Source organism: Zootoca vivipara, chromosome 1 (assembly GCF_963506605.1).
Source record: "Zootoca vivipara chromosome 1, rZooViv1.1, whole genome shotgun sequence".
Taxonomy (NCBI): domain Eukaryota; kingdom Metazoa; phylum Chordata; class Lepidosauria; order Squamata; family Lacertidae; genus Zootoca; species Zootoca vivipara.
The window spans coordinates 126,719,723-126,747,571 of NC_083276.1; the positions used below are offsets into that span (position 1 = coordinate 126,719,723).

General features: G+C 41.6%; 1 protein-coding gene across 2 annotated transcripts in view; it reads left to right on the forward strand.

Moving 5' to 3' along the window:
* PARD3B (par-3 family cell polarity regulator beta) overlaps nt 1-27,849 on the forward strand; it is a 539,269-nt gene that overhangs the window by 118,100 nt on the left and 393,320 nt on the right. For both annotated transcript variants that reach the window (XM_060281957.1, XM_060281959.1), the window contains exon 4: nt 8,002-8,111. In XM_060281957.1, the coding sequence (XP_060137940.1) occupies nt 8,002-8,111 (110 nt within the window). The remainder of the gene's footprint in view (nt 1-8,001; nt 8,112-27,849) is intronic.

Sequence of the window (27,849 nt, forward strand, 5' to 3'; positions counted from 1 at the left end):
CTGGGCCGAGATGACACCTACCCGAGAGTTTATAAAGAAAATGACTCAATATGAAACTATTTTCTAAAAAAGAAGAAGCAAACTTTCCGTAAAAAATGACCTCCATTGCACAGGATTGGAAAGCAGCCGATGTCACACTGATTTTCCAAAGGGGACCCAAAGATGATCAGGGTAATCACGTGCCAGTTAGCTAATGTGAGGTGAAAAACATTATTTGTTGGTGGAGAGCAGAAATCAGTGATAAACTTTAAAGAATAGAGGAGCAAGATTTTAGAGGAAGAATCAACATGTCTTGCACGCCAGCCTTGGGGAGTTCCTTGAGACCTGGCTGTCATGGCATAAGACTGGTTCCCCTTACAGATTGGAAACTATGAGGCCACAAAGAGGAGGAGTAAGCAGACAGTTCTAACAATGGAGATGGTTGGTTCCCCCCCTATCTTTAGCACTGGGACTGATGCCATTTCACTTGTTCACTACCCTACATACTTTTAAAACATGAACTGAAAAATAGTGAAATAGTGTTGGAAGTTGTCCTCTCAAGTTCAGCAACTGGCCCAAACCCGTGCCAATTCATCAGGGCGTAAGGAAGCTACAAACATTTCTGGTGCTGAAGCTGCTTTTAGATGTCTCCAACTACAAATATGGAGGCTGCAGAAGAGGCCAGTGACCATCTTGGCTGCGAGTTCTGGAAGACCTGCTCCCACCTTGCTGGCCTTTTCCAACCTGGCGTAGGAGGGCAGAGCCCTGACTGACTCCAGCTACAAACGCTGCTGAACAGATTATTGGGCTCTGGTATTGCTTAGGGTATTTTGTTGAGGATTGTTGTTGTTATTGGTACTAAATTTTGCATCTTTATTTTTTGATCTTATTGTGATTTATGTGGAAGTTGTTTCAATTTGGTTGTGTGCTTTTCGATATGTTCTATTTATTATGCTTGTACTTATGTAAACCTTGTCATGTTGTAAGCCACCTTGAGCATGGTTTTGTCTATGGAAAGGTGGCCTAGAAATAAAATGCTGACGATGAGGTACTCTTAAGTCGTTCACAAGGCCTAGTTGCTTCTGTTACTAAAATTCACAGAACTAAAAAAAACTCTGGCTACTAGAAAGTCCAGATGTTCAATGAATGCCTGCAAATAGATTCAAGGACTTCCCCCCTCATTACTCAGTATTTTTGTCTTGATGGTGTGGTATAAAGCTTAACTTGGTTCTAAGAGTCTGACTGCGATTTCTAGCTATCGTATCTCTGTCTTCATAGATATTCTGCTATTGTTTACATCTCTCAATGCCATTCTGCCCCCCACTATTAACAGTTGAAATCTATCTAATGCAAATGAAAATGTCTTGTCCTATTTCCGCATGACTGGAATACAATCTGACTTGCTAAATTATGGGTGAACTGACCCTACTTAGGATTTTTTTTAAACAACAGCAAATTGTTAGAGAGTGCTTTTAATTAGAAGAGATATGTGGCTAATCATATCACAGATACAGAGGAGAGAAATGTGTGATTGAAATAGAATATCTGCATATTAGTCTGCTCTGTGTAACATTATTGATTAAGTACTATAATCCAGAGGTTTCCCATACACATGTACAACACATATTTACTTTGGGAACTTTCCTCCTTGCTGCTTGTACATCAGAGTTACAGTGATGGCCCCCATACCCAACACTTGAAGTGTGGTTGCCATAACTGTATGAACATGCAGCTGAGTCAAGAGGAAGACTTTGAGCACAATATATTTGTGATTATGACTTTAAAAACTGTTAAGTGTGGCTATGTGTAGCTTAATGCTCACTTTTGCTTCTTTCATTTTCCCTGTTGCCATCTCTGCATCTCTTTGAGCCTGATCCTGTCTCCAATCTCCACTTCTAGCTCTCTAATTCCAGACTGTCTTGCCAGAGTGGTGCATGCTCTAGTTATCTCCCGCTTGAACTACTGCAATGCGCTTTACCTGGGGCTACCTTTGAAGGTGACCTGGAAACTACAACTAATCCAGAATGCGGCAGCTGGAAGTGGCCGCCGAGACCACTTAACATCGGTCTTGAAAGACCTACATTGGCTCACACGCTAAATTTTTAGCATCATTTCTTACTTATAGGGAAGAGTCTCAAGAGGCAGAAGGTGCCTGCAATTTGGAAAACTTAGGGTGAAATAATGAAACGCAATGGTTTGGCCAAAATCTGATCCATGATATAAGAACTCAGTTTCCTTTTTCATGCACACCCAGCCAATACAACATTGAGCCAACAAATTACACTGTAGAGCAGTGCTTCCCAATTGGTGGTCCACGTCACTCCCCCAGGGGCTCCGTGGCACATTCCCATCAACTGTTGAGGGCACCCCGCATTGCGGGAACATACTATCGCTTGGGTCATGTGGCTTGCACTGGAAGATGTGTGGCACGGTTTCTTCTTCTTCATCATCATCATCATCATCATCACTTTTATTATTTTATTTTTTAAAAAGACATTTTATTAAATTTTCCAATTAAACACATTTAAACAATAACAAAACAAACCACAACAAACACAACATAAACATAATAAACACAAAAAATTTTCTTCTAAACATCTTATCAATTATTACCATTTTCTCTGCTCTGCCGAGCTTTGACTTCCCTCCCTCCCCCCAATCGGTTTTTTTCTGTCCTTTCCTTTCTCACAGTTTCTTTATTCCTTCTATTTAAAGTCAATTCGTAGGATTTATTTCAGTCCTGCAAGTGTCTTTAAACTTCTACAGTTCTTCTCCATATAATCCATCATCATCACTTTTAATTGTATACCGTCTTTCTATCTTACAATACCCAAGGCGGTTTACGAGCTGAAGAAACAAAGAATGCACCCCTTACAACAACCCAATGCAATACAAAAAAGGTGACAATAAAACGTAACTTTAAAATAAGCAATCTACATCAAATAAAGTAACATTCAACAATCATTAGAATATCAGCATATAAAAATTAAACAGAAATCCATCTCCACAATTACAATAAATAATTTCTAAACTACAATATGTAAACAACGGCAAGCCACAGAGCATAAAATAGGACACTGCAAATTGAGAAGCAGGGACTGGAGGGTGGGGCAAGGCAGGTGGAAGGAGACCTTGTCTGATGAAGTCTCTCCCCTCACCCAGTTTCGCGCTGGAGGGCATAGCGGCACCATTCACATAACAAAAAACGACCATAAATATATCAACCATTTCTAAAGAAGGGGGTCCATGGCTTGGCTTTTGAAAAATAGGCGGTCTGCAGTACTTAGCTAATTGGGAATCGCTGTCATAGAGGAAAGGGTTGGCATTTGCTTGGTCAACCTGCCATTGGCATCCAAACGGCACATGTAAAACAAAGAAAACGGGTAGGGCTAGGGACAAAATCATTTTCTTATAATTGAGAGCTGCTTGAACTGAGGTTAGCGGGTACTTGATAAGAGTGTGGAGTAAACTTTAATTTAGGATGCAATCCTATCCTATGCCAACCTAACCTGGAAGTAAGCACCACTGAATTTGATGGGTCTTAGTTCTGTGTAGATATGGACTACTGCAATGTGCTCTACGTGGGGCTACCTTTGAAGGCAGCTCGGAAACTGCCATTAATCCAGAATGCGGCAGCTAGACTGGTGACTGGGAGTGGCCACCAAGAATATATAACACCGGTCCTGAGACGCCTGCATTGGCTCCCAGTTTCCAAGCACAATTCAAAGTGTTGGTGCTGACCTTTAAAGCCCTAAATGGCCTCGGTCCAGTATACCTGAAGAAGCGTCTCCATCCGCACCATTCAGCCCGGAAACCGAGGTCCAGCTCCAAGGGCCTTCTGGTGGTTCCCTCACTGCAAGAAGTGAGGCTACAGGGAACAGGGCACAGGGCCTTCTCAGTAGTGGCACCCGCCCTGTGGAACGCCCTCCCATCAGATGTCAAGGCAATAAGCAACTACCGTGTTTCTCATATTATAAGTCATGTCTTATATTAATTTTTTCTTCAAAAAAACACGACATGGCTTATTTTTGAGGGATGTCTTATTTTTTAATAAAGTGCACGCGGGCGCTGTTTGCCGGGCTTGTCAAGCCCAGCAAACAGCGCCCGCCGATCTTCGGTGACAGGCGGGGGTGGGCGGAGAGCGGAGAACGATCTCCGCTTCCCCCCCACCCCCGCCTGTCACACAGGACAGGTCCGAAGATCGGCGGGCGCTGTTTGCCGGGCTTGTCAAGCCCAGCAAACAGCGCCCGCCGATCTTTGGTGACAGGCGGGGGTGGGGGGAGAGCGGAGAACGATCTCCGCTTCCCCCCACCCCTGCCTGTCACACAGCACAGGGCCGAAGATCGGCGGGCGCTGTTTCCCGGGCTTGTCAAGCCCAGCAAGGAGCGCCCGCCGATCTTCGGCTCTGTCCCCCGATGCGCGAGGGCTCGGGGAAGCAGGCAGGGAGCTCCTGCTGGGTCCCGCGCCTTCGCCTCTCGCTCGGTCGGGGCTACACGACATGGCTTATTTTCGGGGTATGTCTTATTTTTCACCAACCCTTAGAAATCCTGTCATGGCTTATTTTTTGGGGATGCCTTAAAATATGAGAAACACGGTATCTTACTTTTAAAAGACATCTGAAGGCTGTATTGTGTTTTTAATATTCGGTTGGAAGCCGCCCAGAGTGGCTGGTGAAACCCAGCCAAATGGGTGGGGTATAAATAATATAGTAGTGGTAGTAGTAGTATAAGATTGTACTGGCTGTTTTCACATGCCACAATAGGAAAGGATTGCTGCTCATTTGCTGCCAGTTACATCTTCCCCGGTGTGAGTAGAAGAATCATAGAATCATAGAGTTGGAAGAGACCACAAGGGCCATCCAGTCCAACCCGCTGCCAAGCAGGAAACACCATCAAAGCATTCCTGACATATGCCTGTCAAGCCTTCGCTTAAAGACCTCCAAAGAAGGAGACTCCACCACACTCCTTGGTAGCAAATTCCACTGTTGAACAGCTCTTACTGTCAGGAAGTTCTTCCTAATGTTTAGGTGGAATCTTCTTTCTTGTAGTTTGAATCCATTGCTCCGTGTCCGCTTCTCTGGAGCAGCAGAAAACAACCTTTCTCCCTCCTCTATATGACATCATTTTATAAATTTGAACATGGCTATCATATCACCCCTTAACCTTCTTTTCTCCAGGCTAAGCATACCCAGCTCCCTAAGCCGTTCCTCATAAGGCATTGTTTCCAGGCCTTTGACCGTTTTGGTTGCCCTCTTCTGGACATGTTCCAGCTTGGCAGTATCCTTCTTGAACTGTGGTGCCCAGAACTGGACACAGTACTCCAGGTGAGGTCTGACCAGAGCAGAATACAGTGGTACTATTACTTCCCTTGATCTAGATGCTATACTGAAGCCTGAAAGCCACATTAAAGTTTGACTTTCCATTACATCCAAAACAAGGTTTGTGGCTTGTTGATCCATAACAAGCTGTGATCTATAAGCCAACAACAAACCATGGTTTAAAGCTCGCTAGCACTTGTGGCTTGTTAGGGGGCAACAAACAGCAGTCAAGAGTTCAGATGTAATGGAAACCCAAGATTAATTGACTCATCTTGGTTTGTTTCTCTTTCTCTGGAGGAATGAAGTGGAAGTGATTGGGCAATTCACACTATCTTGCTGATTGATCTCAGTGAAACAATAAGCCAGCTGGAATTTGGAACCTCTGTATTGACGATCAAACATTTGTTTTTTAATCAGCGAGCCAATCTGAGTGTGTTTTCTGAGAGTGTATTTCACACACACACACACACACACACACACACACACAAATCTGTAAGTTTTTATTATACGTATATCATGCCAAAATTCCAAATTCAAGTACATTTATTTGCGTTTATGTTAGTCAAAAATAGAACACTGCCTTTTTAAATCCTCTAGATAATATTGCAGATGCGTTCCAGTTTCAAAAACCTACTTCCAGTTGTTTGTAAATGATAGAAAATCATTTTGGGCCAATTAGTGCTCATTCTTGGCACTAATCCAGGGGTAAATTAATTTGGAAACAGTTGAAGGGGGGGGAGACTTCATTTCTAGTGTTTTAAGTTAAGTTTTTTTAATTAAAAAATTCACCACATTTACCACATTAGACAGAAGAAAGACTAGTTCCCCCCTCCCCTGCCTTTAACTTCACAAGACTTCAGTTGACACAGCATGGTAGCTGCTTTTCTGAATTATCTGAAGTTTTTTGGCTGGTCTTGAAGATGAATGACATTTAGAGTACATTGGCAGTGCTAAAAGTACAAACGAATTTGAGGACCTGTTGGAGATATGCTATAGTTGTTTAAAATGTATTTTATTAGATACAGTAATCCAAGCTATAGCTTATAGCAGGCACCCCCAAACTTCGGCCCTCCAGATGTTTTGGACTACAATTCCCATCATTCCTGACCATTGGTCCTGTTAGCTAGGGATCATGGGAGTTGTAGGCCAAAACATCTGGAGGGCCGCAGTTTGGGGATGCCTGGCTTATAGGGACTGTGTGGGCTCCCACAGGAAGATCTTACAGCTGTTTTGCTCCACCTAGATCCTTTTTTTTTTGCTGCCAAGTGGGTGCAAGCCTATCTCCTGGAGCCATCACATTCATGTGGTATCGCTAAGCCAGAGTTTGGTTTACCGTACTGTGTGAAGCAGCTCAATGCAATACAGTCATACCTTGGTTCTCAAACGTAATCCGTTCCAGAAGTCTGCCCGTCTTCCGAAAACATTCAGAAACCAAGGCGTGGTTTCCGATTGGCTGCGGGAGCTTCCTGCACTCAAGCGGAAACCATATCAGACGTTCAGCTTCCAAAAAACTTTCACTTTCAGGTTTGCGGCGTTCGGGAACCAAAACGTTCAAGTCGCAAAGCATTCGAGAACCAAGGTTCGGACTATAGTATTTTAATATTTTGTTGGAAGCCGCCCAGAGTGGCTGGGAAAACCCGCCAGATGGGCGGGGTATAAATAATAAAAATATTATTATTATTAATATTATTATTATTATTATTATTATATACAAATTATCAAAATGGTATCAAAGTTGTACAAAATTCAAAAAAAGGTTTTAAAGTGCTATACGCAGAAAAGTTATCTATCTTCATTTGCTTGTTTTTATTTTCACCCTAAAAATGAAGCTTCCTGGGCATTAAATTCAAACAATATTTGTTTATACGTAATAACAAATATATTACCCCATTTCTGGATATTCCAAGTTCCCTTTTAATGCAAACGGTTACCAGGTTCCATTGATTCATACTTTCCCTAATCCTTCTGCACAGTAGTTAGATTTGATCTCATTACGCAGCTCCAACATTTTCTCAATTTCTATTTCACTTATTTGGTTTCTGTGTATTCTTCCATGCTTTGGCATACACAATACTTTGCAATAATCCCAAACACAATGGTAAAGGTAAAGGTAAAGGGACCCCTGACCATTAGGTCCAGTCATGACCGACTCTGGGGTTGTGCGCTCATCTCACATTATTGGCTGAGGAAGCTGGCGTATAGCTTCCAGGTCATATGGCCAGCATGACAAAGCCACTTCTGGCAAACCAGAGCAGCACATGGAAATGCCGTTTACCTTCCCGCTGTAGCAGTTCCTATTTATCTACTTGCATTTTGACATGCTTTCGAACTGCTAGGTTGGCAGGAGCAATTGCAAACACAAAACTGTGGTAATTCAGGAACTGTTGGAGGACTCCTACGAAGTTCTGGTTTTCTGTGAGTTGTAGAGAGGAGTTAGGTCCAGATTGGTTCCCCCTCCCATTTCTCTTGCATACTGAAAAACAACAACAACAACAACAACAACAACAACAACAACAACAACAACCAGTTTCACTTTCCCTGCTAACTGCTGTATTAGCTTTTAGCATGTCACCTGATCAGTCTTTGTTTTGTGCTGGTGATGTGAAGTAGCAGAACAACTTTAGAGGGACATGCAGGAAATGTTGCAGTAATCAATTAAATTCCTAGTGTTGTATTTCTAGCCTTCATTTTGCTTTTGTCTTTAGGGACACCGCTTTTGGTGAGAAGGAGCAGTGATCCTGCCCTAGGCCCACCTGTCGAATTTGTTGCAGGAGCTTTGAATGCCCATGACCACGTTCTGAAGACATCCGTGACAGTAGGTATCCTATGCTTCTGGATTCTGTTACCATTGTTCCTAGTAATACCAGACTACTTAGAAATTAATATCAATTAGCAGCAGGTAGTAGCTTGTTCCAAAGAATCACAGGAAGAGTTCCACTTAAACCCGGATGGGCAACCTTTTGAGGGCCACATACAGCAGTGAGTGGGCAGTTGGGGACCACTTGCCAATGACTATGGCTGGAGCCAATGATTGGCGTGGTCTGGGCAAATGGGGAGTGTGGCTTTTCATACTAGATCAATGGGGCTTCTTGCTCCACCTTCGACAGCAACCCTCCATGCTCTCCGAAATGCTCCACCTGAAGAGTTGAGGGCGGGGATCTCCAACAGCATATGTAATGTAGCATATTCTGCTTTAGTTGTGGGAGGAACCAGAAGTGCTTTCTGAAAAAGCAGCTATTTCTATCCAAGCTACGACGTCTGATATTTGTCCTGAGACACATTGGGGGGGGGCAGAGAGCCACTTGGGATAGGCATAGCCTTATTCACCTATTCATACTCACATGTTTTCATTTATATATATGGTTATTAGGCAAACACAATTCTCATGATGAAACACAATACAGTAGAAGACTGGCTTGCTTTTAACTCTCTTGTTTCCCTCTCTTGTACGAATGCGTGTGTCTGTTGGGTTGCCGTTTTTAGCGCTGTGAGAACCCAGACTAAGGTTACCAGACATCCCTGTTTCCTGGGGGCAGTCCCCGGATTTACAAACCAGTCCCCATACAAAATCCATTGAAGTTGAAAAGTGTGCCCGGAATCATTGAAAAAAATCTGGTAACTGTGGCGTTTCACCTCTAGGGGACCAGCAAGAGTTAAGTTGTATGGGAGGTGAATAGCCAATAGGATCTCTCCAGGCAGAAGCAGGGGTATATAGGGAGAAGCAGGCAGTCAGAAGAGGAGTTGATGAGTGAGGTGGAGAGGATTTGAGACAGAGAGAGGGTTAGAGAAGCTAGTGAGGTGAGCTGTGGTGCAGAATCTGAGAGAGTAATAAGAAGGGAACTTAAGTCAGGGAGGAAAAGGGGGGGGACTAGTACTAAAGGTTACGTTTAAGCAAAAGTACCTGAGAAACCATGAAGAATTTATATGCTTGTAAGATCACCATCTAAATAAACTTGGTTTACCTTTCACCTGACTGGAATCCAATATATGTGTACCAGTATGCAGACTTGCTGGTTGGTGGCAGCAAGGAAGAATATAGGCGAGGGAGGTACTGGGTCAATAGACCGTGAAAGGTCTGGGGGCCTTTACCGGGTAACCTCACCACGGTAACCTTAACCTGGAACATTTTGGTACTGTATTTAATAGCAACTACAACCACACGAGATACAAAAATGCACACTCCTTCACTGCATAAGGTGCGATTATTTAAATTTGATGTGAGGAAACTTTGCCCCTCCAGATGTTGTCGGACTACTTCCATGGCCATTGGCCTTGCTATACTTTAGCAATGCCTTCAAGGCCAAGGGTTTTCGCACACTTGATAAAAACACAGAACTGATAAATCCTCTGATTATTTCTTACATTAGTGATATGCGGCAATTGTATTCGCTTCAGGTACAGGACTCCTAAGATACATGTATGGGTGTTTTAAGGAGCTGCTGTTTGAGCTTCCTATGTATGGTATGGGAAATGCCCATGTAATATTTGTGTATTCGCAGCAACAAAAAAGTCATGTGAACTGTAAAGTCTCGTTTTTCTTGCATACACCCAGACCCATGGATTTTCTCACCCGTGATTCAGTTCTGTTGTGCCCACGGTTGTTGAAGCTAAGCATTTCTGTCCCTGTAGTCTGTCTGGGCTTGGAAAATCCCTAGAAAACATGCAAGCCACTGAGTTCCTTGGGGAATGAGGGGAGTGTTAAATACAATACAATTACAAAGTGGGAGCCTCATAGCTTAATAGCATTGAATTCACACCAAATTATTTAACTTGGTTTATATGCAACTTTCTGAAGGTGTTAACCAGCTTTTACTGTTACATTTGATCTTTGATAGCAGATGGGACATAGCAGGTGAGATATGATTGCAATAATAGTACAGTGGTACCTCGGTTTATGAACACAGTTGGTTCCGGAAGTCTGTTCATAAACTGAAGCGTTCATAAACTGAAGCGAACTTTCCCATTGAAAGTAATGGAAAGTGAATTAATCCGTTCCAGATGGGTCCGCGGCGTTCGTAAACCGAAAATTCGTAAACCGAGGTGTTCGTAAACCGAGGTTCCACTGAATGGACATATTTTATAACTTATTTTGTTGGTTCTAACTGGCATGAGTTTTAGACATCAGATATTGAAAGACACACACACACCCCGTCCACCCACTATAAGTGAGATCATTTTTTTTCTGTATAAAGCTATTAAATATCGGAGTTGATATTTATGGAAGATTCCGTGGGAATGTAGGATTCATGGTTGGACTTGATATTCTCTTTGCAAAACTGAAGGTTTCCCCATGACATTGGAAGTATTTACTAATGTAGCTTGTACACACCTGTTTCTTAGAACAAATATGGACAGAAATCAAAGAGTCATAATGAACTCATAATGAGTTCATTATATAAGCTGAGTTTGGAGGACAGTTAATATTGCACTGGTAGGCCACACCGCCGGGAGGATGCTCAAAGGAGACACAGGAAAAGCTCAGATTTAGTTCAAAGAGGAAAGTAAAGTAAAGGCTAGGATCCCCTGTATAGATGTTTCAGGGGAAAACAACCCAGATCTGAGAGAATGAGCCCTGGGCCTTTTGCAAGTTCTCTAACCAAGTTGGCGATAGAATTATATACAGAACAGGCAATTCATATTTCCGTCACAGAAGCTCAGCGTGCTCTTATGCGTTGTGAAAATTCTGAGCATAAGGCCAGATATGTGTATCGCTTTAAGTGAAATCAAGGTAGAATACTTTGATATATGTGGTTTGCTGAATAAGGGAGTGATTGCAACATAGGTTAATCATTTTTGAGAAGTGTTTCATGGTGTGTTGTAGCTCAGTGAGCCATAATAAGGCAGAAGGACAGATGTGTGGACACTTAGCAGAATTTGTCTGTAGTGAGTATTATGTTAACATAGTTTATTTTGTATCTTACCATACATACACATTCACAAATAATTAATTGGAAAATGAAACGGCACATGATCTAAATTCATAATGTAGCCTATGTAAAAGTAGGCTCGGAAGAAATGAACAATTTACACGTTTACCAAGAGGATGTTGCAACGTGTGTTCCAGCAAGAAGTGCTTTCTATCTAGTCTTCCAAATTCAACCGGATTGTTTTCTTGCAATTAATAAAGGTCAGGTCTGATGTTGCCCTGAAGTGGGAACTAAATATTGCTTCAGTTAAATTGAGCATGTCGATGGATTAAGTAGCATTTCCTTACAGTTAACGATTTAGAAGGTTGTATTAAATGTACTAATTTTAAAGCTCAAGCCAATGATGTGAGATAGTTATGAATATTCATGTGTATAATATAAAAGCTCAAATACGTGTCCATAAATAGGTGTTGTGTTGCCACTTGGTCAAGTGAGTTGCATAAGAAAGGAAATAAGAAGATGAAGTTTTGTCTAGGTGCTCTATTGAGTTGTAGCAAGATCACTCTACACTTTAGAATATGTTGCAACAATATGTAGCAATATGTAGCATGTAATAGCTCCACCTACTAAGAATTTATACATAAATTAAACATAAAATTAAACATAAATTATGCATATCAAAATTGGTTCCCTTTTATGCATTGTGGGTATATAATTTGTAATTTGGAAAAAGGTTCATACTTAATCAGAAGCTTTTCATGTTTCATGTTCTTGCTTTTAAAAAGAAGAAGAACAAAGGTCAAGCCTCTGGTTCTTATATACGGCTAATTGTAATTTTAAAGTATCAGCTATTGTGATTTAAGTGTTTTAACATTAGCATAATAGTATGATGTACTAGACCAATTGATACCATTCTACATAATTTCATATGGCTGGGTTCGTTTGGAGATGAAACCATGTTGCAATTCAAAAGATTATATTTGAGCTAAATTTATACCAATCATTTATCCACTAAAAAACACACACACACACACACACAAACACACAGAGGGTATGTTTCAAAAAAGTGGGGAGTAAATTACCTTTTAAATAGCACTATTTAATTTTTAAACCATTAAATCACACATGCGGATGGAGTGTTTCTTGACCCAGAGAATTAATAGTTACAGAATGTGTACTTCCAGCTGTTCAATTAGGCCATGGTTGTAAGAGTGAAATATTACGTGCCTCTGTGTTTTCAAAATGATCTCTCTCTTGCTAGGATTTTTTTATTTTTATTTTTTTGCACTGCTCCTCTTTTGCTCTGCTCAGATTGGAAAGTTTTGCATCCTTGCCCATGTATTCCTAATTAAATTCAAAGATGTGCATAGAATGTTATGTCCTTGACAGAAATGTTACATTATATTACAAAATGTAGTTGTATGCCTAGCTGTAATTAATGAATTATGTAGATGCCTTCCTATGCTTAATTTGTACTTGTACGATGTTAAAATCAAGGCTGCATCTTTGAGATGCAGCTTGGCTTCCCCTTGACAATTTAAATAATGAATTTAAGGGTTGAGTAAAATAGTTAAGGCTCCCTTCTTACGTTACACTGGTGGTATAGGAGGGGCTGTTGCAACAGTGGTGTAAGGAGCTCATACTGCGGCTCCTCCCGGGAAATGAGGCAACAGTGGTGTGGGGGGGAAGCCATTGAGTTGGTACCTCCCATATGGGCTGGTCCACCTCAGATCCTCTTAATTGAGGGGCTGCTGGGAGACTTCTTGGCCTCGAGCCGTGGAACACCCACCCACCCACCCACCCTCTACTTTAGGTGTGTCTTTGCCCTTGCTATGGACTTTGGTTGGTTGCCTGTTTTGGATTGGGGAATTTGGACTAGTAGGAATTTTTCCATTTGGCAGATTGTCACTGGCCTCTTGGTTTATTGTTCATTGCTTTATGGTCTCGTTAGATAGTAAAATTCATGTTAAATTGCCGTTTTAGGGGTTCTGGAACCCCTTTTAAAAGTCTGGAACAGATTCATCCATTTTGCATTACTTTCTATGGGAAAGCACGCCTTGGTTTTGGAACAGAATTCCGGCACGGATTAAGTTTGAGAACCAAGGTACCCCTGTACACACCGGTTCTCATCATTTAACAGGCAATTTCTGGCTTGATTGTACTGTATTGTTCTGGAGATAACTTGGGCACCTTCAACTTTTGCTGTCTATCTCCAGACACAAATGAATGCTTCTCAGTGGAGAGCTGCAAAATCATCTAGAATCCAAGGAAGAGGCCAGGGGAAGGATCATTTCCTCCTGGACTAATTGGGGAATTCATGTAATATTATTATTATTATTATTATTATTATTATTATTATTATTATTATTAGGTTTTCCAAGGAGGAGGTCTGCTCCCAAGTATAAATAAACCAGAATGCACTATGGCCACATCAGTGGAGGTCTTCTTACCCATCTTATAACATTTGGTGACTGTGTGAACAGATGAACACACGACTCCTCTAAATCTCTTCTCTTTAGGAGACCTACGTTTGGTTCAGAACCTGTGAGCCCAAGAGGAGTATTTATTAGCTATCAAGCTTTCTCTTCCTTTCCTTTCCTTTCCTTTTTTTTTGCTTCTGCTTTTAAATACTATTTTGAAATGCATACATTTGCATTGAACGGAAGAACAGAGCCCTTTGGGAATGAATGGGAGAGTTTTCTGTCATTTAGAAGGCCTGGCGTTTCTTTCCATAGCTGCTCATGTATGTTTAAATAGAATTCTGAATTAGATGAGTCAATTTAGAGAGAGAGAGAGAGAGAGAGAGAGAGAGAGAGAGAGAGAGAGAGAGAGAGAGTAAAAAACCACAACAAACCCCAGGTCCCAAGTAGTAGCTACTGTATGTATTTATGCTGTGGGAACATATATATATATATAGAATACTTATAATCAGTGTGAGCGCTTGTCAGACTGCTGCTTTTGATGTCTGATTAGATGATCACAGGGACATCTGGAGCGAGTTAGTTTTGGAGCTGTTGCTATGATGCATTGCAGAAGTCAAAGTTATCTGTCTGTCTTAATCCATGGGGTAGGGCAGGGATGGAGGGAGAATGTGCTTTCTGAAAAAGTTTTTTGACTTATTGATGATGCATAAATAAATAAAAGGCTGCCAAGTTAACATACTACTGTGTTTCTTGTTCTTACGTGACCAACTATGGGGTGTGTGTCTTCTGCTGCTTTATAGATGGCAAAGATGCGGCGAATATGAACCCAATAATATAGAACTGCCGGCATTACTGAAAAGGCAGTATTCAAAAGGAGGATCTGTTATGACTTCAACATGTTGAACTCATTGGATTTGGGGACGTGGGGTAAAGTCAAATCAGGGAGAGATCAAAGCGTACTGCAATAGTTTACGTCCTTTCCATGACCTGTTTTCAGTTATGTAATCTGTGCAGCACTTGTTTGATTCCGTTTTTCCTGTTTTATTTGTTCTTTTGGCTCTTGGCTTAGTAGAAAATAGAAGTAATAAAAGCACGGGCACTTGCTTCAAGGAGGCACATACTGAATAGCTAATTTTGGGGGGACCTTTTGGCCACTGTGCATTATAACATTCCTTGTACTGGGGATTAATCTCTGCTGGGGGAAAGGTACGTAATTTGTAGTGTGTGAAGACCACTTGCTTTGCAATCAACTCTGCATTTTCAGAATTCATAGTATTACAGTTCCGTAGTTCAGCCCTTAACAAATGGAAGCAAATGAAAGTCGCTGGCTTAGTTAACTCAGTGAGGTCATAATTCCTCAGGTATCTTGATTGACATAAAAAACAACTATTATGGCATATTTGTGCTTCAACAACAAATGGTGCATTTGTAACTTGTATCAAAGATGTTATCTATTTTCATTTATATCATAAAATTTATGTAGCACTTGACTCTAAAAAAACACACAAAAACCCTCAAGGTGGTTTACAAAAGATAAAACAGTAAATTCCATGAAAATTTACAACCCTACTTGAAAACATAAATAAGTTAAAATACTAAAACTTTCTAAGCATCTCAGTAGGCTTGTCTAAACAGGAATGTTTTAAACAGGTGCCGGAAATAATTCAGTGAAGGTGCTTGCTTTCTCTCAATAGGCAGGGAGTTCCAATGTTCCACTGCCACACTAAACAAGCGAGTTCTTACAAATGTGGGTATTATGTGGCACTACCTGCTGTAGTGCCAAGGTGCTTGAAAGGGGCACATGTAGGGTAATCTATAGGTATATGTTAGAGACTATTCACTAAGTTGTGGTGAATGTTAGCAGCATTTCAGCATTTCACCATGTGTCTGTCATTGACATCGCATGCAGATGTAGAAGTTGACAAGCTGGTTAGTTGGGCAGGGTAAGAGCCATTACTCGTGGATGGTTACCTCTCTGCCCAAAACTCTCCCCACCCCACCCCACCCCACCCCACCCCACCCCACCCCCCCAAATCAGGATGCTAGGAAGAAAAACATTGCCATCAACATCATGTGACTTTCATTTGATATGGGAGCTTGGTAGCAGAGATCTGGTCCTTCTGAGGAAGGTTGTTGTTGTTGTTTAGTTGTTTAGTCGTGTCCGACTCTTCGTGACCCCATGGAGCATAGCACGCCAGGCACTCCTGTCTTGCACTGCCTCCTGCAGTTTGGTCAAACTCATGTTCGAGAACACTGTCCAACCACCTCGTCCTCTGTCGTCCCCTTCTCCTAGTGCCCTCAATCTTTCCCAAATCAGGGTCTTTTCCAAGGATTCTTCTCTTCTCATGAGGTGGCCAAAGTATTGGAGCCTCAGCTTCACGATCTGTCCTTCCAGTGAGCACTCAGGGCTGATTTCCTTCAGAAGGGATAAATTTGATCTTCTTGCAGTCCATGGGACTCTCAAGAGTCTCCTCCAGCACCATAATTCAAAAGCATCAATTCTTCGGCGATCAGCCTTCTTTATGGTCCAGCTCTCACTTCCATACATCACTACTGGGAAAACCATAGCTTTAACTATACGGACCTTTGTAGGCAAGGTGATGTCTCTGCTTTTTAAGATGCTGTCTAGGTTTGTCATTGCTTTTCTCCCAAGAAGCAGGCGTCTTTTAATTTCGTGACTGCTGTCACCATCTGCAGTGATGGAGGAAGGTTGGGGCGAAGTAACCACAGAATGCTGTGAGTTACCACCTTTTCAGTCCTAGGGATGGCATGTAGCCTGCACATCTGGAAAAAGAGAGGCAATTCCTCCTTAATAAAACTAGCACTACAAGAAAGGTTGAGCTTTATTTTATTTTATTTTATTTTAATGTAGTTCCCAGCTGCGTATGGCACACGGCTGAACTTATTTTTAGAGGGCGCTTCTTCGTATGGCATCATATCTGAATCAAGCCTCTCTAATGCCTTGCAAAGTAAGGCAGATTCAGCGTGGCACCTTTTCCTGTTTCAATTTTACATAGTTGTCAGATGCTGAAAGTGCTTTGAAGTAGAGAGATAAACAAAGAGCTAAAACGAAATTAAAAGGAACACAAACAGCATTTCATCTTGGTGCTTTTGAAATAATAATCTGAATGGCTATAGTCGTCTCGTGCCAGTGTACTAAGTCTGCAAACATTATCCGATCAATCTAAATTGAGTTACTGTATATGCAGTAAGCAGAAACAGGTGGAAATTAGTTTATCTATAGCAGACTCTTTCTGTTTGCTTTGAACATTGCAACGTAAACTAGTTTTTTTTATTAGGTTTTTTTTCATTCTCTCCTTCCCACCAGCCTTCAGATGGGAGGTGACAGAATGTGTTACAGAGCTGTCCTAGCTCTAAAGGAGAAAATGTTGCAAAGGTGGAAATGCAAGTATGCAGTCTGCTCCAGAATGGAGACCTAATAAGTAAAATAAAATAAAATGAAGGGTTGCTGTTACAAATAGGATATAAGAACAGTCATCTTAATTCTGCTTATAGTAAGCATCCTGATATCTCCACTGTTTTCACATTTGTAACTATTGTACAGCCCAGCATTGGCTTAGAATATTCCTTGTCAGTTCTGCAGCTACAGGGAACCAGGCAGAGGGCCTTCTCGGTAGTGGCGCCCCATCAGATGTCAAAGAGATAAACTACCTGACATGTAGAAAACATCTGAAGGCAGCCCTGTTTAGGGAAGTTTTTAATGTTTGACATTTTAATTCATTTTAATCTTTGTTGGAAGCCGCCCAGAGTGGCTGGGGAAACCCAGCCAGCTGGGTGGGGTACAAATAAGACATTATTATTATTATTATTATTATTATTATTATTATTATTATTAGATTATACAGAGATGCTGTCTGAGGTGGTAATGATTTCTTGAAGGACTTGTCTCCAGAGACTGCAACATCTGATCATGATGTGTACAGGAATGCTCATGTTCGAAACATTCAGAGGTTTTCACGGGCAGATTCTCATCTGTTAGGAAATTTGTAACCTCTCGCCTTCTGTTATACATATACATAAACATATACATATACATATACTGTACATATACATACACATACACATACACACACACACACACACTCCTTAAGGCTTGGACAGGTTCATTAATAGAAGCAGGTTTCATATGTTATGGTTGGTCTTTTAGGTTGGTTAAGATGTTGATGCTCCCATTAACAGCCTACACGTGGTGGGGGGTTTGGGGGCAGACCCTGTAAGACACCACACATATGAAGTCATGTGAGTTACTGCATGCACATTTTCACAGGTAAGGTAAAGGTAAAAGACCCCTGGACGGTTAAGCCCAGTCAAAGGCGACTATGGGGTTGTGGCGCTCATTTCGCTTTCAGGCCGAGGGAGCTGGTGTTTGTCCACAGAGAGTTTTCCGGGTCATGTGGCCAGCATGACTAAACTGCTTCTGACGCAACGGGACACCATGAGGGAAACCAGAGCGCATGGAAACACTGTTTACCTTCCCGCTGTAGCGGTACCTATTTATCTACTTGCACTTTGACATGCTTTCGAACTGCTAGGTAGGCAGGAGCTGGGACAGAGCAACGGGAGCTCACCCCGTTGCGCGGATTCGAACCGCCGACCTTCTGATCGGCAAGCTCAATGTGATGTTGCAGAAATAGGGTATCTTATACATTACCTCCTCTATTGCCCCATTTACTCGGGCTTTAGAGACGTGATGCTGCAAATTATACCCAACTCTATAATCAATCCTGAAGATAGAGTAAAAATTTTGTTAGCTGATGCTAACCCACAAATTACCCATGTGGTAGTGGTCTTTGTGATGAAGGCCATGAAAGCCAGGGAAAGATTTATGGATGATAAAGTAAAGACCCCTTCATCGTCTGTTTAACTCGTTGCTTGTTTTCCTTCTCTTCCTGTTTTGTGGGATGAAGGTTTTTTTGGGAAAGTATGCAATGAATTTTAACATTTTTAATTATTGTTGTGTTGATATTTGTGTACAGGCATGGTCCTCACAATAAACGGTTTTGTTGTTGTTGTATCTGGATAACACATGGAGAACGTGGTGGCAAATGAACAGAATCCTCAGGCCTTCTCCTATACACCAAAGTAGACCATAGTAATTCTGTGCCATAAGCATGGCAGGAATACTCCACCCTAAAATGTAACAGGGAGACATGATATCCCATCCCCTTAAAATTGTAAACAAATTATCATCTTACAAAATAAAGTTTTGTTTCGAGAGCTATGCATTAGTGCTCTATAATTCTTGTTCTGATGGGGAGTAGGGCATTGAAACATAGTTTTCATCCAGTCCCTACCCTTCGCCAATAAAAAGGACCCCCTTCAAACACAATCACACTTAAGAGGTGTTATTATTGAAGTTATTGACCACAGTTAATACTAGGTAGGATGAAATGGAATTTGAAATGAGCTGGTTAATAATCCCTCATTAGGATGGAGCCGATTCAGTACAAACTGCAATTAAAACCTAAGTTGACTGCAGTTAGAGGGATTCACTTTGGAAGACTGGAAAGGAAGAGGGTGCATGTGGTTGTTTTTTTTCTCATGACCTGCTTCAAGTATCTCCTTCCAGTGTCCATTGGATTGAAAGTCTTTCAATGAACATTAGGAACCCTTCTGTTCATGGAAGGAACACATAGAATCCAAGGCAATGATAATGTTAACCAAAGAAGTGACATTTAGATCCACTAGTGAAAACTATTCATGATTCCCACAAGTGAAGAGCACTTTCCCCCTGAATTAAATATCTTAATGTGCAAGGTTTATGTTCCCCCAAATATGCAAGATTTGCAGTCATTTTTTTCCCTACCCCTGTCTTATACGGTAGGTAGTCATTTCAAATTTATAGATAGGAAAATGTAACTTAAGTGCTTCACTCATTATGTTTTAGGTGTGTACCTTAAAATGTAAATAGTGATGTACATTCAAATTTTCCAGGGAGCCCTGGTTGATTGACTTCAGTGGCTGAATTACGTTTGACCTTTGTATCTTGGGAACATAGCTGCCAAGTTTTCCCTTTTCTCACGAGGAAGCCTATTCAGCATAAGGGAATTTCCCTTAAAAAAAGGGATAACTTGGCAGCTATGCTTGGGAAACAGCCCAGAGACAGTGAGCTGAGATTTGCCCAGCAAAGTTTTTCACACAGTTGCTCTCATTCTTTCTTCAGCAAATGGTTTTTAGCAAAACCAAGTTCAAGATTCATCATGTTATCTGTCATCATAAATGACACAAATGATGTTTAGCAGCTTGCACTTATTTCAGTTTATTTAACTTTATCTGAGTGTTTCCAAATCGAAACAATTAGGCCGTATGTTTAGAATAAGCGACAAGTTGGGGGAAGTCTCACACTTGGTCTTACTGTGTATTTAGGTATTTCTAAGTATATATTACTGGATTTTAACTGGATCTGGAAAAATTAATATTTGGCCTTTCCATAGATTATGATTTGAAAGGTTTAAGTGACAAATGAAACTGCCCTGCCACCTTCAGACATATAAATCAGAGGTTCTAACAACTAAATTGTTGTGACGTTAATTCATACATATCCATGTTGTTCACCTGATTTTTTAATAGCTCCAATAATTAGAGGAAATTGTATGTCAAAGCAGCATTAATATTTGGAGAAATTAAGTTGAAATGCTCTTAAATATAGAACACTCCTAAATACTCAAAAACACTTAAATCGCTTGTCACTTAAATTCTGCATGTGTCCAATTTCCTAAAATTAGTCACACATGCAACCTTAACTCCAGCTGTGCAGCCTTGTAAGGTGGTAATAAAAGATAACAGACTTTGAAGGAAGAAAAAGTCTTACTTGGTAAAAAAAATATTGAAGAATGGAACAGTTCCTGCGAGATTTAAGTTCCAGTTTTGTGTAAAAGACTTCATTATATACCTGTCATTGCTTGTGTGCATAATTCGCCTGTCAGTCAGCTCCATCCTCCTTCAGAGGGATCAGAACTAGGAACTTCTCGCTTGGAAAGACCTTTTTTTATTTTTATATTAAAGCAACAACACCTGACCTTCCGTTAGTAGTGAATATAAGCTGGCTGCTTTTATAATGCCTACCGTGTTTCTCATATTATAAGACATGTCTTATATTTATTTTTTCCTCAAAAAAACACACTATGGCTTATTTTCAAGGGATGTCTTATTTTTTTCCTCCTCCTGCCACGGCCGGCATTGCTGCTGCGCCTATCACTATGTCTTATTTTCGGGGTATGGCTTATATTCCTTGAATGCTTAAAAATCCTGCTATGGCTTATTTTATGGGTATGTCTTAAAATATGAGAAACAGGGTACATAATGCCTACGTAGTTCACATTACTCAATCAAGTTTACAAAAAATAGCTGCTTCTCCACCCCCACCCCGTTACTTCAAAGAGCTGTGGTGTTAACGTAGAAGAAACATGAACAAAGATGAAGTGTGGGCCATCCCAGCCATATTCAAGGCATATTCATTTCATAAACAGTTGTCATCTGGGGCATGTGTCTGCTGTTAAAAGGAAAAAGGAAAAAAGCCCAATATCCCACTAAGTCCTTTGGCGTGTCTGTAGTAGCTCTTTGGAGCCCAACCATAAAATTCATAAATGACATTTCTTGAAAATGTTAGGAGCTATGCTCTTGGGTTTCCATTTCCTCACTTTGCTCAGTGTGGCCGTCCAGAAAAAGGGAATGAATGGTGTCTGGCCAAGTTGTGACTCTCCAACCCACACAAGATTCAGTGCCCTCTTTTGACACTAATTCGATAGTAGAAACTTACATAAGGGGCTCACATTTTTTGTGCTTTATGTAAGGTAAAGGTAAAGGGACCCCTGACCATTAGGTCCAGTCGTGACCGACTCTGGGGTTGCGCGCTCATCTTGCATTATTGGCCAAGGGAGCCGGCGTATAGCTTCCAGGTCATGTGGCCAGCATGACAAAGCCGCTTCTGGCAAACCAGAGCAGCACACGGAAACACCGTTTACCTTCCCGCTGTAGCGGTACCTATTTATCTACTTGCATTTTGACGTGCTTTCGAACTGCTAGGTTGGCAGGAGCTGGGACCGAGCAATGGGAGCTCACCCCATCACAGGGATTCAAACCGCTGACCTTCTGATCAGCAAGCCCTAGGCTCTGTGGTTTAACCCACAGCGCTACCTGGTTATTATTATTTGTTATTATTTATACCCCGCCCATCTGGCTGGGTTTGCAACAAATACCAAAAATACATTAAAATATCACAGATTAAAAACTTCCCTAAACAGGGCTGACTTTAGGTGTTTTCTAAATGTCAGGTAGTTGTTTATCTCCCTGACCTCCGATGGAAGGGCGTTCCACAGGGCAGGCGCCACTACCGAGAAGGCCCTCTGCCTGGTTCCCTGTAGCTTTGCTTCTCGCAATGAGGGGACCGCCAGAAGGCCCTCGGTGCTTTATCTCAGTGTCCGGGCTGAACGAGGGGGGTGGAGATGCTCCTTCAGGTATACAGGACCGAGGCCGTTTAGGACATTAAAGGTCAGCACCAACACTTTGAGTTGTGCTCAGAAACATACTGGGAGCCAATGTAGGTCTCTTAGGTTCATTCTTTAGTCCAGAGTGACTTTTTAAAATTATGTCACGTTGGAAGCTACAATGATTCATGGTCATGCTTATTGTGGATTCATGTGCCATGGTTAATCATAGCTAACAGTTTACAAAAAAAACATACAGATGATTCCTAATTTGCTGCCTCCTTCTAGCCAACAGGAGAAACAGGTTATAGTTTTATGACCACTCCTTGGGTCATAGTTCGTTTGGCTCTGTACAAACTATGGTGTTAAGCCAAGGTTTGTTAACTATATTTGACTGTGACGTGCAAACTGCGCCACCATCGCTACCAAATTTGAGAGGAACACGCATTGGCTGTGTCCATATGTCACACTGAATCATAGTTTAGTACTGTAGAGCAGTGGTCCTCAACCTTGGGCCTCCAGATGTTTTGAGACTACAATTCCCATCACCCCTGACCACTGGTCCTGCTAGCTAGAGATCATGGGAGTTGTAGGCCAAAAACATCTTGAGGCCCAAGGTTGAGGACAACTGCTGTAGAGCATGCATGAATAGGGTGTAAATGTTGGCAAGTCTTGGACTTTTGCACTCCCCTCTTTCCTCAGATGCTCCTTCTGAGACTTTTGCTTCCACTTCATATAAATTATGGTTAAAATTGACTGTGGCTAGTTGTTGTTTTTAAGCATCTTCAAAGCATTTGAACATAAGCTGACTTGTTCAAAGCAGGGTGGATTTGATTTAAATCAAATCAGTTTAAATCACGATTTAAATCACGAATTAAATCACTAGTCAGTAAGACTTGATTTAAATCTTTTTTTCATTTCTTTTCTTACAGAAAGACTCAGTCTTGCTGGCATAATCTTAATGTTTACAACCAGATGAAGGTTTCAATTTTTGAATAATAATTTTTCAGAGCACCGTAGTTTTTACAGTTATATCAAAAATTACTGATTTGGTTATACTATTAGAAATACATAGACCGATAATTATGAAATCATTATGAGGTTTAATAAGTTAACTGTTCGTATTTGGACAACTTTTCTGCTGTACTTTATTCGAAGGAGAAAAATAATCATTAGTAACAATTTAAACTATTTAATTAAAACAATAGCATGATAGCATATGTATCCATGTTTGTTAACTGATGTGGTTAAACAATTTTAAAACAAGGAAACTTAGACTGAGTTTTAGCACTTATGAAAAACATAAAACAAGTTCTTATTTCCTGATGAGTAGCCTTTGGACTACAATGTAACTTAAATAGAAAACTATCTTTTGAAAGATTCCCCCCCCCCAAAAAAAGCATTTTATTTTAAAAATCTGATTTTTATTTTTAAAAATCTGATTTTTTTATTTTTTATTTTAAAAACCCCATGGATTTTTATCCACCCTGTTTCAAAGCAACCATAGTTAAAATTAGCTGTAGTTCTGGATCCAGACAACATGACAGGTTGTGCTTACTCAAAAGAGGAAGCAAGAGCTTCAGAACTCATTCTCTTGGGCACACAGGGAGAAGAGAGCACATTTGTCCGAACCTTGCTTTGTCTTGTTCATGGTGTATTCAACTAGCCTGTCCCCAATCTCTGGTCTTCCCAAGTGCTGTGGGACCACAACTTCCATCACATCTGGAGGAAATTAGGCTGGGAGAGACACCGTGGCACCAAAACTGGGCAACCAAAACTGGGCAATAAACCAATCCACCCTCGTGCATCGCTTAAAACCATAAGTCATCGCAGCAGCATGGAACAATATTATTTGTTTAGTACCCTGCTGTTCTGCATTTTGTTAATATTGCATTTTCAGCGTTCAGTTTTTATATGCAGTGTTTTATTCTGTTAATGTATCTCTGCGCTCAGGACCCTACGACAGGTAGATTATGAAAATGGATATACTTTATTTTTCTGTGTATAAGACTAGGTATTTTTTTAAAAACAACAACAACAAATAATTAGGTTTAAAATTGGGGCTCGTCTTATACATGGGTAGTGCTTAGGGGTGTTTTCTTTTGGGAGTCCCCCAAAATAGGGGGCGTCTTATACAAGGGGGTGTCTTATACATGGAAAAATATGGAGTTTTTTAAAATAAAAAAATTAAGCATGGGTGAGAATCCCAGTGGTGAGGGAAAGTGCAGAAAGAATACATAAACTTCTTGTCTAGAAAGTCTGAGCACTAGGGGGGGAAAAGACTTTCTGTGATTTGAGGGGTGGCCCTGGGGATACTGGATGAGGCAAAGGCAACGTTACATAGCTGCAAAGCCTAAGCATTGCAGCATCCCAGAATGAAGTTGTGTACTTTTTAGAAGGAAAGCAATGTTGAGCTCAGACCCACGATACTTCGTATCTGTCATTTTCCTGTTTGAACCCGAGAACTTGAGTTGAACAGACAAGTGTTCTTCACAGTTGTGAGGGTAAAGAGGTGAGGATCTTTTCAGTGCTTGGGGCTATGGGTAAAGGTAAAGGGACCCCTAACCATTAGGTCCAGTCGTGACCGACTCTGGGGTGCGGCGCTCATCTTGCGTTATTGGCCGAGGGAGCCGGCATACAGCTTCCAGGTCATGTGGCCAGCATGACAAAGCCGCTTCTGGAGAACCAGAGCAGCACACGGAAAGACCGTTTACCTTCCCGCTGTAGCGGTTCCTATTTATCTACTTGCACTTTGACGTGCTTTCGAACTGTTAGGTTGGCAGGAACTGGGACCGAGCAACAGGAGCTCACCCCATCGCAGGGATTCGAACCGCTGGCCTTCTGATCGGCAAGCCCTAGGATCTGTGGTTTAACCCACAGCACCACCTGTGTTCCATGCTTGGGGCTATAAGGCATGTTCTAAAAAGCCTAGGGGTAATATAATCCAGGCGTCAGCAAACTTTTTCACCAGGGGGCCGGTCCACTGTCCCTCAGACCCTGCAAGCCAGTCCCCCAGCTGCCTCCGGACCTGGAGGAGGAACACACTCTGCATGCACTCAGGAGCGCGTCTCAGCGCCACCCGCTCACCGGTGTTGTTGATGAGCAGCAGCCGTTCCATCGGCCCATCCCTGTGGAGCTCCCAGGTGGCGTGCACCACGCGCTGTGGCCCGTGGTCCGAGGCCAGGTTGGCGGGCAGGCGGCACGCAGCTCACCCAACACCGCCGAGCCGGGCGCCAGGCATGGGGCTACCAGGCACGCCAAGGTCTGGCTGAAGACCCGCGACGTGCCCGTCACGACGTCCATGGCGTGGCCCGGACCTGCCGTCCGCCCTCTCCGTCCATGTCCGCACTGGGTTTACCTCAGTGTGTGGGCAGGGAGGCTTCAGATTGCCTGCAGGAACTTCCTGCAGCCAAACCGAAGTCGCGCCAGCGTCACCACCTGCCCAGAAGCTGTGCCAGCGTCGCGAAAGTCAGTCCCTGCGCGGTGAGGCGTCCGCAGTGTGCGGGGGCTGATTGAGCAGGTGGCAGGGTCCGCGGGCCAGATTTACGAGGTTGACGGGCCGCATCCAGCCCCCGGGCCTTAGTTTACCTACCCCTGATGTAATATATTGTCTTTCACCTGTTCCGTTTTTGTGCGTCGATGTCGTGCTCGCCTAAGCAACAACAATTTGTTTCCTTACTTTTATTTCTTCTAATTAAGTATGCAGTCATTACTTTACAGCAATGCTTCAATTAAACCCTCTGAACCCCTGAAGACGTTGTTGTTGTCAGTAAGCATATCTCCTAATGCGAAATGAAGTCGCCTGTGCGAGTTCATGCTTTTTAATAAATAAATAAATTACAAATTAGGCATATTAGCAGTAGCTTTTCTGTTGGTGGTTGTTGTCTTAATAATTTTATGATTCTGATGATGTATTATATAATGTTCTTTAATTAACCTTTTATTGGGTTCTTGTAGCTGTGCTGGGTTTTTTGGGTTTTTTTGTCCCGTGAATTTCTGCATCATGATCTCATTACTTACAAATGTTAATATAACCTGCTTTTTCTCATTATTTTTTTAAAAAAATCTTTAATAATTATTTTGCTTTGTTTCAGTGCAGGTTATGCCACCATTTGATATGAAACCATCCAGTCGCTTAGGTATTCAGGGCATAATACACTACTTCAGTTCTTATTTCACTGAATTCTATACTAAATTATTAGAACAAATCACACTTTGCTAAAGGTTGTTTTCTGCTGTCTCTTTACACACACACACACACACACAGAGAGAGAGAGAGAGAGAGAGAGAGAGAGAGAGGATTTAAAATATATTTATAGATCCTTCAGGATTTCTTTTAATAGCAATGTTTTCTTCAGTAGTAGGACATTTTGCTTCCAAATTAGCTGATGGATTTTAAGATAAACTATCAAATTTAAGTCTGAAGGTGGCAAAAACACTAGATTTATTAACAAAGCTAAGTTGGACTGTGCTTGCAATTGCATGTACCTGTAATGCATTTAAAATGTGGAGCACGATCTAGCCAGAATTCCTCAGAAGTCCCATTGAGGTCATTGGGGAAATATTTTTGCATGCGTTCATCTCTGCCATTGAAACCAATGCAGTTTCAAAACCTATTAATACATTTCTTTGACGACCTTCGTATCTCAGGGCAGCTTTCACTACAAAAATTGAGAAAAAAGAAAAGATGCAACAAAATTAAAATAGCGAATAAAACTAGCAGCAAAAATTAATTGCTGATTAAAAGCCTGGGAGATCCGTATAAATCTACATTTTTATGTACAGTGGTACCTCGACTTATGAGTGCCTCGACTTCCGAAGGTTTCAACTTCCAAAGTCCACTAACCCGGAAGTATTTTTTGCCGCGCGTGTGTTCTGCGCATGCGCAAAATGAACGCTTCGACTTCCGAAGGTTCCGACTTCTGAAGAGCACCGCGGAATGGATCACCTTCGGAAGCCGAGGTACCACTGTACAGAATTGCTATTATTATTATTATTATTATTATTATTATTATTATTATATTTTATAGATTGTATCTTATGGATAAAAATAGTCTAGGGATTTTATTTATTTATTTATTTATTTATTTATTTATTTTTAAAAAAACTTCCTTGGTGACCCCAGAGGGAAACTCTGTGCCTGGCAAGCCTTCCTTGGGAGAGAACTCAATAAGCAGAATAACACCATTGAGAAGACCCTCTTCCCAGTCACCCCACATACCGTATTGGCCCGAATATAAGCTGCACCTGCAAATAAACCACACCATTAAAATTCGCCTGCTTGGGGGAGGCTTGGGAGCCATTGCCCCGTGCTGCTTCGCGGTGGGGGGGGGGGCAGGGAGCCGCGCTGCTTTGCCAGTGGCATAAGGTCACAAATATAAGCAGTGCCGGATTTACGTATAAGCTAAACAAGCTATAGCTTAAGGCCCCACTCTCTAGGTGGCCCCCCCAAAAAAATCAAAGAAAAAACCTGGATGTACATTTCCAAAATATAAGATAAAAAACAAATAAAATAAAACCTACAGGTGAAACTCGGAAAATTAGAATATCGTTGAAAAGTTCATTTATTTCAGTAATTCAACTTAAAATGTGAAACCAATATAGGAGATAGACTCATGGCATGCAAAGCGAGATATGTCAAGCCTTTATTTGCTGTAATTGTGATGATTATGGCGTACAGCTGAAGAAAACCCCAAATTCACAATCTCCGAAAATTAGAATAGTGTTTAGCTACTCAATCCATAACACCTTTAAATCAGGCACCCCCAAACTGCGGCCCTCCAGATGTTTTGGCCCACAACTCCCATGATCCCTAG